Raw genomic sequence first — 13,421 nt, 5'->3', positions numbered from 1 at the left:
TCAAATATTAACAAGCAGTCACTTCAATAGCTGTATGGGGCTACAGAAGCTCTACCTCCTAAGAAGGTCTTAGGGCCAACTGGATGGAGAGCCTAACTTTCTCAAGGAAACATCTCGAGGCAACTCTGGAAAAAAGTTGAGTGAAGGTACATTGTTCTGGCTAGGGATCAAGTGTCTCACTGCAGGGGTAATCTAAAGAGGGAGAAAGGTGGCAGTGGTGGCAGGAGGGGTGGGGTGGGGGCTGATGATTCAAAATTATGAGCCACTAATGACTAGGGATTCAGCACATTAATACACTTGTTCCATCTGTCATCATCCAAGTTCAAACCTTGTTAAAATCAGAACCACCAGTCCACATTGTGAAATTGCTACCATGTGACTCTACTTCATCGTGGCACAAAAGGACCACCACCTGCATGATAATTTCAGGAGCTGACCACCACCACCCCCCCCCCCGCCCCCGCCCCTTACACCTCAGGAAAACAAGGATCTCTTAATCACTGTTACAAAAGCTCTCGGCCAAATCCACCGGCGCAGTGAACATACAGTCGCATCCAAGGAGACCTGCCCGCTCGTCTGCCTACCCCTCGGGATGTTAAAGCAACCTACACCTTGCATCACCTTAGCCTTGGACGTGGATGACAAAATGCGGCCACAGCAAACCTCGTGTCCTGGAGGTGCTAAAATGCTACTATAATGTCTCACCTTCTTCTTGTTCAGATACAAAGTGCTCCCTTCCCAAACTCAGGCACCACCATCATCTTTGTGTGCCAAGATGCCCCCTTTCTGACAGCAGCAATTTGGGAGAGTTAACTTTCATCCTTCCTTCTGCCATGTAACTTTCCCCTTCACATTTCTTTATCTGCCCTCTGAGCTCATCTGAACTTTCATGTGCTCTCAGCGTGCAGACATGCATTCCAAACTCTGTCTAACAGACCAAATAAGAGGTTAATAAGAAGTGGCAACAGAAAGAAAAAACACAATCCCTGGTAACTGATAAGAATGACAGTGGCAGCCCTTTTTTGTTTGTCTTCAAATATAGAGTTAAAGATCTTTAAAAAACTAAATTTTGATGCCTTTGAAAAGAAAGAAGCACAAAATAACAACAGGGGGTTATTGCCTGGGAGCCACAGGGGAGAAACTCCATAATTCTTATTCTCCCTTTTGAAGGCTGTTAGAAATCTGATTCAAAAAAGCAACAGCAGAAGGGGAAACCTCTTGAGGCTGTAACCATTTCCTGTGATCATGCATAATGTGCTTCAAAAGTGGGTTTTTACCAATTCTGTTGATCAATTGCACCTCCTTCATATCCCTTCTTTTTTCTGCTGTGTTTACATCTGATGTGACTCAATGACAAGCACTGTCTGAGGCTGTGAAACGGGCCTGTCATGTTGATTTATGGGCGCATCAAACCACAACTTGTCCAAACTGAAGCTCGCAGTTCATTAATTAGAGAGTTGTGACTTTGAAGTCAGCTTTCAGACTGTGGTTTTTAACATTTGGCTTAATTTATATGCTCTTGAATGTGGATCTCTAAGGAAAAAAACCGAAATTCCCTTCTTGTCTTTGAACTTCTTTTGACCGCACAATAATCATTTCTTTGTCCAGAGTGATGCCTGCAATCCCAGAGTCATTAACGCGCATTGAACTGCCACTGATGAGTAAGCCCTACTGAATTAGAAAAACAGCCAGCAAAACAAAGCTGAGAGCCTTCTGCACAGTGATATCTCACAATTACATGCCTTCCCTCCCTGTGCCATTTCCATTTTAATTACTGTTAGTCCTTTAGATTTACATTTTAGACACTTTTTAATCTGTTCCCTTTTTTTATTATAGCAGCACCCGGTAGCGCGCCACTGTACTTAAGGGTTGTGTCAGCATTTTCATTAAAGCACCTCCTCCCCTTCACCCCAAAACTGCCCCTGCTCTGCAGGGGTTTCCATCCAGGCTGCTAGACGGGACTCTGGGGTGAAAACTTGGCAAGGCATGGATAAAGTACCCAATTTATGTTGAGGGAGGAGCCGGCAAAAGGAAAATGTTGGGCCGTTCCCAGCATGGAAAATGAGCGCTGCCTGCCATCCCCGCTCACGTGAGTGACAGGCGGGGACGGGGACAGTCACCCAGCAAGGCTCCTTCCAAACTAATGCGAGTGGTCGCCCGCTGAAGGCTGGGGAAGAGGTCGTTCAAGTGGCCTGGGAGCTGTTTTTCAAACTAGGAGAAGAGTGAAACGGAAAGCATCCCAGTCCGCTGTAAAAACGTGAGGAGGGAAGTGCCACTGGGTACCTCCGAAATGAGCAGAGATGGTACAAGGTGCACACGGACACTCCCCCAACTGACTGGTCCTCACCAGCATGGAATCGTGTAGAAAGGGAGATGGGGGAAACTCTCCTGGGGAAGGCCTTGTCACTTGGGGAGCAAACACTGTCACCTAACTGGTGGTGGTGGGGGGGTGGGGCGGAGGTCGGCAGTCCAGGAACCGTGTGCTCTTACAAAGTGCTGTGCACATGGAAGCTGCTGTGATGCAATGGTCTGTGTCAGGGAAAAACACAAGTCGCCCAAGTTCAGAGGAGTTGTCCCGTAAGCCGCACCATCTCACCACCCCTATCTATCTCGAGCAATGACTATTCATTTATAACTTGAGAGAAGTAGTTAAAAGGAGACAGGAGCGTTTACTCTTGGTATAACTTTTCTGTTGTCTGATCTCACAAGAGACGCTTCTTAGAAAGGAAAGGGCTATCCCCACACACCCAAGCTGTCTGAGCTGGAGAAGAATCTCATGGGATGCCTCTAGGTGAAACTGTGCTGCCCCCAGGTACATCTCGGCCCCCAGCAATGTCAGCCTGGGGCGGGGCGGGGGTGGGGTGGGGAGTGGCCCATCCCGCGGGTTCGGCCCATCAGCCCAGTCCACCTCCTGGTGCTCACAGGCGGTACACCTGCAGCGGTGACAGCAAATGTGTGGCAGCAAGCAAACGGAACCCGGACAGATCTCAGAGAAAACAAGACGATAACTCTTGGTCTGAAAGCTGTGAACCGATAGCTCAGTTGTGCAATCATTTAAGAGATGAATGACAGTTTAATAGCCACTAGATAGTCCTCTGGGATCTGTGGTTTGAAAGTAAAATATGTATTGTCGGTACCTCTTTAGGCTGTTTTCCAGCATGTTGTTGTTGTAAAAGTTGAAGCTGCAACTGTTCCTGTTGTTTTTTATAAAACTCTTGAAGCTGCTGCTACAAAGGAAAGAGAGGACGGTAAGTAACAGAGGGGAGCGCCAACCCACTGTCCCTTTCGGTGCCATACACAACTGTGATTTGAAAAATAGCATCCTTTTATCTGTAATGGCCTGACCTTTAGTTTGAAACTCGACAATAAATTTCAGTGCACGCTGACTATTCTTGGCATTATTGTTTGAAAAGTAATCTCCAAAATGAACTGATGAAAAACATACCATTTTCTACACAAACTAATTAAAATAAGGCAAGGAATGACCTTTGATTGTACAACAAAGCCCGAGTGCCCTTGCTGAGAGAGTCTGGTGAATCTCTACTGTGAAAAGTGCGCATGCTTTCTGAATGATGGGGCCGGGTGGTGTGGCGGGGTGTGCAGTATCTGCATCGACAGCGTGGGTAGCTCGCTCTGCCTCCTGTCCCCCACCATCTCACCCCAGCACTTCCGTCACTCTAGTTCTGAATCTCATCTCTTTGGTTCAGGTGTCCGTGAAGTCTGAATGTTAGGTCCCTATGGCACAATGGCAGCCAAAAGTTCATTTCAGCATCAGCATACATGAAAGAAGTAAAGTGAACTCTGCACCTTAAAGGTAACCAACTCTGGAAGGTCTCTTTATGTTTAAAAGAAAAATTCTATGAGCCTCTGAGTTGAAATGGGGACTTCAAGAGCTGTCACATTTAAACCTGCTCCTAATGTGCTCCCCATTTTGCTTTGATTCACACCATTTAGAAGCCTCTGGGCTTACCAAATAAAAGAGCGTAAAGCCACATAAGCCTAAAAGATCTTATTTCTACCAAGTCCAATTACAGCCCTAATCGCAGTCCATCGGGTCCTCTCCAAGCCCAAACCCTAGTTGCTTGGGCAGGGATTCCCCCCCCCCCTTCCTAGGATGCAAATAAAATCGATTAGTCAGGGGCCCCATCTGTGTCCTGCTCTGGCCACCTTGCTCTGCTTTTTCTTCAATGGGGGAAGGAGCTGATCAGGTGCAGGGAACTGTGAATGGAGTCCCAGGCCCTGGGAGGAGGAGGATGGACGGTTACCTGTTGGAGCATGAGGGCCTGCTGTTGCTGGAGGAGGACCTGGAGCTGCTGAGGGCTCAGCACTTGTTGCTGGAGGATCTGCTGCATTTGCTGGGGAGTGATAACTTGAGGTGTCATCATAGCCACTGACACGGGAACCTAGAACGTTAATGAAGGATAAATAGGAAGCCAGGAAATTGCACGCACGCAGCACTCAGCCTTCCGGGGTCAGCAGCAGACTGTCAGGAGCCTGCTCCAAGAACTGACCGGTTTCCCACGCACAGTGTATTTATCTGGAGGGGATGCAGCAACAAATCCTATTTCATCTATTATGGAGTTGATGTGAAATCAAGAAAAACAAGAGAAGACCTCGTGGCACTGACAAGGTGTGCAGACAGCCTTGTCTTGCAAACAGACGAGGAGTAGAGACTTAACAGATGCCATCTGGAGGCAGGTTAGAACCACCTCGGTTTCAGATGAAGAATGAATCTTCGGTGGCAATTATCTCTGGGAAAAGTTTAATGCAAACTTGAATTTTGTTTTAGGGAACAAGGCAGAGGGGAACCAGTACGTTCTTGGCAGGAGCTACTATGATCCCCTTCCCCTGGGGACTGTGAGTTTTAAGAACAATCAACGAATGTTCAGTCTTGTGGGTGCCTGAACCCTGGGTGCACCTCGCGGACTTCAACGCAGACCTTTCCTATGATGCCTTTTACCCTTCCTGATTCACTCGGCACACAGATGTCTCCATTCTTTCATATTACGTGTGATACCATTAAAAGCTGCTTTCCATGACATTTCGGTGACAAACAGCTACAGTGATGAACTTGATAGCATTTCATATTTGCAACTGTTAACACGTTTCTGCACGGGCATCTTTGCAAGGAACCTGCACACTGTATCTGAAAGGATGATGTCTTGTTCAGATAAAACACTGACATTAAAATGACAGGCTGTCTTGGCCAAGGTTACACAAATTGTATTCAAGCGGATACCTAATGACAATGCTATGAATTCTGCAAGCTTTCTAGAATGTAATTTAGCTATTCAAAATAATCACTGCACTTGTGTTTAATTTGCAGACTACATGAGAACCATTTTGTCAGTCCCCGTAACACAAGAAGACTATTTCATGAAAAATCGCCCCCCCCCAAATAAAAAGATAAGGAAAGAAAAAAAAAAAACAATGAAAGAAAAGACAAAACCTGTATGTCTTCTAACAGTAATATTTAAGCATCTTACTTTTCTTTGGTTTCTAATCAAACATGTGACAGCAAGAAGCTAGAAGCAGTAAAGGATATACTTTGTTAAAAAGGATCTCCTGTCATCTCATGTATTACAATAAAAGGTAATAACATGTTTTGCACTTTGCCTGTGTGCCACTTAAAAAAAAAAAATCTGGCAGACAATAGCTGATCAGAAGATAAAAGAATTAAAAAATCTTTCAGGGGAGCAGTAAGCAAAAGGGAGAAATGCAGTATTAATTTTATGTAACATAATGTCTTAATATGCAGTTTATCTTGACTTTTTCACATGATTTGTCCTGTCATTTGCATAGCGAGCTCTCATTCCTAATTTCACAGTCATTATGCACTGATGTCCCGATTTCTCAGCATCACTAATTTTGATGAACTAAAAATGGTTCCTGAAGGTCAGATTCATGTACAGTGAACATCCTCTACTGTTGTTGTGGGCATGTTTTGTGTGTGTGTGTGTGTGTGTGTGTGTGTGTGTGTGGCGGGGGGGGGGGATGTTTACATGCAAGTTTCGCATTGTTTGGAAGACACCGGCTAGAACATTTGAAAAATTTCATTAACCTAACTCTGGAAGGTCATCAACGAATTCTTCCTATTGCAGTGGCCTTTTAAGTGTAGATGTAGATACACTGTAATTTAAAACAGATGGGCATGTCTGAATATTTTTATATGCAAAAAGGGACAGATGTATATGAATGGATAAATTATCCTTTTAAAAAGATACTTCACAGCACGAAAATATCACCAATGATTAGAACGGTGAACTTGCCTTCAGTCTAGGGCAAACACAAGAAGGCACTATCAAGACATCTAACCACCTATAAATTAATTCCAATTAGTCTACTTTGTCTTCAACACACAAGAAAGTTTTTGAATTTTTCAAAATGTATTGGGTGCCAGTCACTATCTTTTGAGCTGCTAAGGCCAACATATCACAAAAGAGTTTACTTTTCCTTGAGAGTTGCATCATCATACAGGGAGGTTTGATTAAGCAAACAAAAGAACCATGTTTAAGGTTTCTTTTTTCCTCTGCGTTTCTTGGATGACGTACAATATAAATATTCTTGAGCCAAATTTCTGATGGTGATGAACAGGAAAACAGACAGGAATAGGGTGGTGTAAGATCCAAACTGGTGATGAACACGAAATTAACAGTGTAATAACAGAAGTCATCATACCAGTGATCTCTTGGTCACAAACGTTGAAAGAACGACGGAAAGCCTAGATTTCAGAGGGGAACAAGAGAACTTTGGGGGTGATGGAAATGCTGTCTATCTTGACAGTGGTGGTAGTCACACAAGTGTACACAACAGCCCAAATTCTTCCAAACTGTACACTTAAACTGAGTGCCTTTTCTTGTATGTAGATTATACTTCAATAAAATCGATTTTAAAAGTTACAAAAAAAAAAAAAAAAAAAAGGACTGGCATATACAGGTAATTTTGCAACCCTTGCATATGGCCAATAGTTAAATGTGCTTTTCCCAGGGTTATTTATTCAATGTTTGCAGTCATGTTACTGAACAGTAAAATGAACTTGAGTCTCCTCTTCTTTTTCCCTTTGGACATTTTGATGGAGGTGCTGATGAGTAATAAAATGCTAAAGCAGCAGGCACAGCCAAAGGAGGGTAAGAGGCAAGGAGCCTGAGTAATCCTCCTGCCTGGTGATAGGGTCTTTGAATAACCAGAAGTGGGCTATTATATCCTGATGGCCTCAACTTTGCTTTTACTGTTTAAAACCACATTTTCACACCAGTTCGCTTGTGAGCTTCCAAAGTGGGCTTGAACTTAATTTATAAATGTGATAAAACTGAGATTTCCCCAGTTTCTGCTCCAACACGCCTTGAAAATAGGTTATGAAAGGTTTTAACAAACATATCCAAATGGACCAGAAACCATATGGGTGGGAAAAGGGGCACACACACACACACACACACAAAAAAAAAAAAAAAAAAAAAAAAAAAAAAATCTGAGCACAGCTTAAGGTTTTAAATAGTTAAGAAATAGAGCCTACATATCTACTCTCTTAACTCCCAACGTCCAACTTTTTCATGTAGCTAGTCCCTACTAATACTAGGAATCAAAGGGCATGCAGTACCAGCGAGAGGCTATTATAGCCCACACTTTATTGCCCATTACTACTGAGGTCATTAGCGGCAAGAGTGATTGTACTGGTCTTAACCTATTGATCACTGTAACTACTATCATTTAATCCTGTGTTGAATGTCTGGAAAGCGGCTAAAGGCACACAAGAGAGAGTGCTTTAGCATTGAGAAATATGGCCAAAGCTTAGAAATTACACTTTGATTCATAAAATCTAGCCAGTGGTTTAAATCAATAGTATTTAAAACAGTCATGTGAGTTTTTAACTACAGTGCTCTACTATTTATGGGCCCCTCTTTGAGGCTATTCAGTCAAAACTAAACTTTATTTTTTCCAGGTTCTATGTCGTCTGTCTACCTTACCCTCCTTGAGATAAAAACAATAAATTCTGATGGTTTTTTTTTTTTTTTTTTTTTTGGTGCTACGGGGCTCACGCCTTAACTGGGAGTTTCACTTAATACTTGGTTTCTTTCTCAAATGACAATTTAAAGATAGTGCAAAAAAAAGAAATATATATATATATATATCCCCGATGCTGTAACTACCTTAACTGTTTGAGACTATAGAAATGAGTATGTTTTATGAGTTAACAATGAATCATAGAAGGCAATTTATGAAGAACTAGAATGATTTTGTCTAGCTGCCTTCAGGGATCAGAAATTCAAATTAAACTTCTGGCAGACATTTAAAGAATGCTAGCATACAAAACTGAATTTAAAAAAACACACACAGTTAACACTCTTTCGTTGAGTTTCAAGAGGAAATCGTGAATTAAACACACACACACACACACACACACACACACACACTCTCTCTCTGCATGATACACTGTTGACTGATACCATTTTGGGTGTGGTCGATCCCAGGTGCGCATGAACCTGCGGGAATGGAGGAAATTCAGCTGTGCTTGGCCCTCGGAACGCTGCTAGTATGGACCTGCTACCACCTTAATACCAGCAACTGGGAAAGCGCTGTGAGCACGCACAAGTGCTGGGAAAAGCCCATACACTGCTGTGTCAGGTCTGCTTGATACAGTTTTCTCTTACTTCAAATTGACTTTATATCACCCGAACGCCAGAAGACTATTAACACAACGTGCCTTATTAGTTCCTTCTATTCCCAAAGGGGAGAGGTAGGTGATGGGGTGGGGGAAAAAGATCTAAAAAGCAAACAAACAAATAAAAACGCCCAGAGAAACAATACTCACTGCTAATCTAGGAGACAATTGGAGGAATTGGGTGGGAGGGGAGATGACACAAATAACACGCTATCATTTTTTTCCCCCTTTCTCTTTACACTCACTCACGTTAACTACAAGTAAATACCGTCCAGTGTAAACACACATGCATTTTGTAATCAGCGTCTTCTCATAATTGCTAAGTGTACAAGTAATAAAAATGAGAAGATAGAAAAAAATTAAGTATCATTTTATTTCCATTCATCTGGATTAATAACTTAGAAACTATTTTTAATCTCTGGCATTCACCACGTGTATGTCCCAGGAAACCTGAGTCCTTCCAGACTTCAGGCTGTGTGTGGAGGACAACTGACCAGCTTACACAGTGTTACCTGGTTCATCAAACAAGAGCAAAACAAATTAAATTAGAAGGCTCCAGAATAGCAAAACAAAAATCAAACAAAGAGAATAGCTCCATTAAAAACAACACAAAGCAACAAAAACAAGACAAAAATCTATGCCAAATTTCCTACGACTGTTTAGAAGCTAGCCTGTGTAGAAGAAAATATGTACCACTTCATAAATACCATTACCCCTTGTGAAAGACAAGTTTTCATAATTAATAAGCCAGTGGATACAACTGATATATTGGCAAACAGAAAAGTTAAGAAGCTTCTATCTATTCCCCCAAGGTATTTAGAAAGAAAGGAAAAAAAAAAAAAACACACACACACACACACACACACACAACAAAAAAACCACATACACAGAGAGACCATGCAAGGTAGCTGTATCATGGAGGAAAAGTACATTTCTGACATAATATTTCAGTCTTCAGAAAATAAAAAAAAAGCCTGCTATTCATGTGGAAAGTATAATTCTGTTTCATTATGAAATTCTGCTTTTTTGTATAACTCTTTTAGACTTAGCTATTTTGCCACAATACTGTACAAAGCATTAAGGCAGGTAATGGTTATTATATTAATGCAAAATCATCTAAGTAGTCAGTCATTAGCATAACTGTTCTCTCAGTAACAATACAACCACCTATTAAAATTTTAGAAAAAAAAAAGACCTCTTTAAAATGCAATTAGCATTTCATTTTTTATCATTTTGTTTATTACATTCTATCAAGAAAGGCTATCTTTCTTTCAGGAAGAATTGTATGGCCAAGACTTGCCTGCCAATCAGGAGTTATTTCAGGTTATCATCCCTAATAAGCAATCTCTGGCAAAGCTCTCCGAGCTCTTCTTTTGTCTTTAAATTTTAAAAAGTGGCAGAAATTCCTATTTGTTTACAGCAGAAGCATTGGTGAAACCTCAACTGCTCTCCTGTAACATTTCCCAGGCATACAAGGTTACTCCACTAAGTGCCAGCATAATTGTTTTAGGTCTAATAAATATCAGCTTCATTTGCATAAAAATGTAAAGTTTACATAAATTAAATCGCTTCTCCCATTAGCGACTGTTAAATACAGGAAACAATGGAAGCTACACATGAAAATAATCATCCAATAAGCACTCATCTTTTCAACTTAGCAACTATTATTATTATTATTTAAATCAAGAGAAAATGCCTCTTCTTTCCTTCCTCAATCTTTCTCCTGTAGGAGAGATGGCAAACAATGTAGTGTACGTGGATCAAACCTGCCAAGACATTTTATATTAACAACAACAACAAAAATCATTTCTAAGTGCTGCAAATAGGAGGAGGAGAGAACTATTCCAAGAAGGAACCCCAGGGAAGATTCTATCCACAATTCTTTAGCTCTTGAGAAGAAAAGACAGAGGCCTTGGCTTAATAAGTCCTCTTAAAATGAAGCATTATTCAAAAACAGTGGGAAGAGATAGAAACTGTATCAGTGTTATTGGAGCCACATACAGGATAAGAATAAAGGGTAACAACTTGTAGATACAGTGGTGGATCAATGGATACTGTTCAGGGAAGAAAAGTAAAATGTTTACCTTTTGGCCATTAAACGATTTTCTAAGATCAAGACTTAAATTTGCAAACATGTATTCTTTTTTTTCCATATTATGAGATGGAGTGGGGAGGGCTGTCACTGGATTTAAACATGCAGGTAGGCCAAAATTAGCTCATTCCAAAGTTTTGTAAGGACTGACTTACTGTGCAATCACTTTTTTTTTTTTTTTAGAATTACAACTTAAGTTTCTCAAATTGTGCAGGTTCTCACGCCTGTTTCCAACACCTGCACCTTATACATCACAGTTAAGCTAAGGGGTGCAAATGAGATTCTAATGAGAAAACATCAGTTGCTTCTTTGACAATCTCACCATTCATTCACTGCTTTATTTCTAATGAAGACAAAGCCCAACCAAAAGCTCCCTATAAAGGTCAAAATATATTCAAAAATGCCTAGTAAAATCAGGGCAAATGGAGAACCCGTGAGGACTCGCCTTGTGAAGGGGTAGGACAATTAGAGCAATTGTACCAAAAAAAAAAAAAAAAAAAAAAAAAAAAAAATCCATCCTCAGGAAAAAGTGAAAGAAATTAGGCTGCCACAACTGTAACAGGTTAGATGAAAAAAATCAAAATTTAATGTATTCTCCCCTGTGTCATCTTGTTTTGTCAAGACATCAAATAGAATTGGGAAGTACAAAATAACAAGCCCTTGAGAAATCACAGCAGCCGACCTTTTTGATGTTGTTGATTTACCTTGTTCTCAGTTATTTGAACAATGATGTTTCAGATTTAAGGGCAAGATAAAGCTTAAAAATTAAAACATGATACCAAGGTATTCTTAAAAAGTGCACCATAACATTTAGCCGGCATCTTCATTGATTAGCCTGCTTTTAACCAGATTTGAAAATGAGGTGCAATGTATGTGTTCAATATTCATTTTTCTTGTTCCAAATTAATTTCTCTTCAAACAAACTGCCAGGTTGGAAGAAGGACTCAGGGAAGATTATTGCTACAATCCTAAAGTCGAGGCCCAGTTTACTCTTTCCAGATAATTCAAGTCCCTCCAGTGTGTAGAGGATCATCACACTGAGAGGTACCTGAATTTTCTTTACTTTTTTGTTTTTTAATGAAAGAAAATAAAACTGAATGTAGAATGCCATGTACGAGGAGAAGTATTTGCACACTGCGAAATGACTAAAACCAATGTCCAGAAATATCATGCTGCTTCCAAGAAAAGAAACCTTTCACCAAACAAAAACACATTTAGCCTAGGGAGGAGGACTACCCCCAAATCTAGCCATGCAGGTATACATAAAGCTGCACTCCTTCTTTGCCCCAAAAGACCTACAGCTCATCAGCAACATAATTCCCAGCCTTGTATGAAATATTATGTACAAAAGTATATAAAATCGATGTATCACAAGACAGCTTTCTCAAAATTTTATATGTAGACAGCTTCTTCTACTAGAGCATACAAAAGAACCAAAAATAGCAGTACTTAAAAACATCTGATTAAAAGACTCTAAAAGTAAATAACCCACTATTTACAAGCACTAGTAGAATTTGTTAAAACCTGGACTAGTTAATAACTACTTACTGATTATCACTCCTTGCCAATGAATTCACAGTTTAACATGTAACACACACAGACACAATTTAGGTATTTATTTATTCCAACCTTCTCTGGTCAACTGTTGCTGCCTCATCCCTTGCTTATAAATCAAAGAACTACCAGAAGTGGATTCTGACTGGCTATGTATGATATTTGACCAGTTACTAAGAGCCCAGTGTTAAGTTTCTCTTTAGTAATATTCATCTACAACTAAGCCACATAATAAAATAAATTCCTCTACCCTTTTTTTCTTTTTCTGTTTTTTTTTTTTTTTTTTTTCCCAATTCAAATTTTACTCAAATTTTAGTTCAAGCTGGGAACTGGTCACAATATTCTCTCTTGATCATCTCAAACACAGTAACTCAAACACACTTCTGCCACATTAACCAAGATAAATCTGGAATTTCATTGCTTTTAATTAATCTGGATTTTAATTTCACTGCATCTTGCAATTGTGTGGAGGCTGGCTGAAAAGTTGCAGAACTGGTCAGTGTCATGAAAGAGTTTATCTTTCGAGTGACAGCTCCTGACAGCGTGCAAATACAAGGCAGCATTGGTGAGGGTTTTGTTTTTAAGGTACATTTAACTGCAAACAACAACAAAAAATTTCAAACCAACCATTCCTATCATAAGCTTTCTGATGATTTATGGTTTACCAACTGAGTAAGGTTACGCAACACTGCATGCCTTTAGATGCATTATTTCAGCTAGTTGAGATTTAATTAAGATCACAGACTCTAAAATCCCTGTCAAATGAAAATTCAGAGAAGACAATACACTAAATATCCTCACGCAGAATGTTTCCATTCCATCCTCTGGAAAAATATGAGTTAATCCGCGTTTCTATGGCTGCAGACAAAAGTTCACTAATTTTGTTTTCTTTTGACACTTAGGTTGTTTTCTATTATATGTCATGAGATCATTCCCTTCCAGGGAGGGAAGAAGAAAATCGAGAGTGAAACATGTTGCAGAAAATGCACTTGACATTACTATCGGACATTATCATAGCTTACCTATGATGTCATCACATTTTCATATAATCAGCCCATGATTAGAAAAGTCTCCTTTAATGAAATATGTTTATTTAAAAACACAACACAAATAGGA

General features: G+C 40.3%; 1 protein-coding gene across 14 annotated transcripts in view; it reads right to left on the bottom strand.

The window, feature by feature from the left end:
• FOXP1 (forkhead box P1) overlaps window positions 1–13,421 on the bottom strand; it is a 375,887-nt gene that overhangs the window by 90,003 nt on the left and 272,463 nt on the right. For 11 of the 14 annotated variants that reach the window (XM_077858065.1, XM_077858076.1, XM_077858071.1 and 8 more), the window contains 2 exons: window positions 4,266–4,403; window positions 3,138–3,227 (listed from right to left, as the gene is read on the bottom strand). In XM_077858065.1, the coding sequence (XP_077714191.1) occupies window positions 3,138–3,227; window positions 4,266–4,403 (228 nt within the window). The remainder of the gene's footprint in view (window positions 1–3,137; window positions 3,228–4,265; window positions 4,404–13,421) is intronic. The other 3 variants (XM_077858070.1, XM_077858077.1, XM_077858068.1) reach the window with 1 other exon arrangement.

The sequence above is a fragment of the Canis aureus genome, chromosome 19 (genome assembly GCF_053574225.1).
Source record: "Canis aureus isolate CA01 chromosome 19, VMU_Caureus_v.1.0, whole genome shotgun sequence".
Classification (NCBI taxonomy): Eukaryota; Metazoa; Chordata; class Mammalia; order Carnivora; family Canidae; genus Canis; species Canis aureus.
This window is presented reverse-complemented; position numbering and strand designations above follow the sequence as displayed.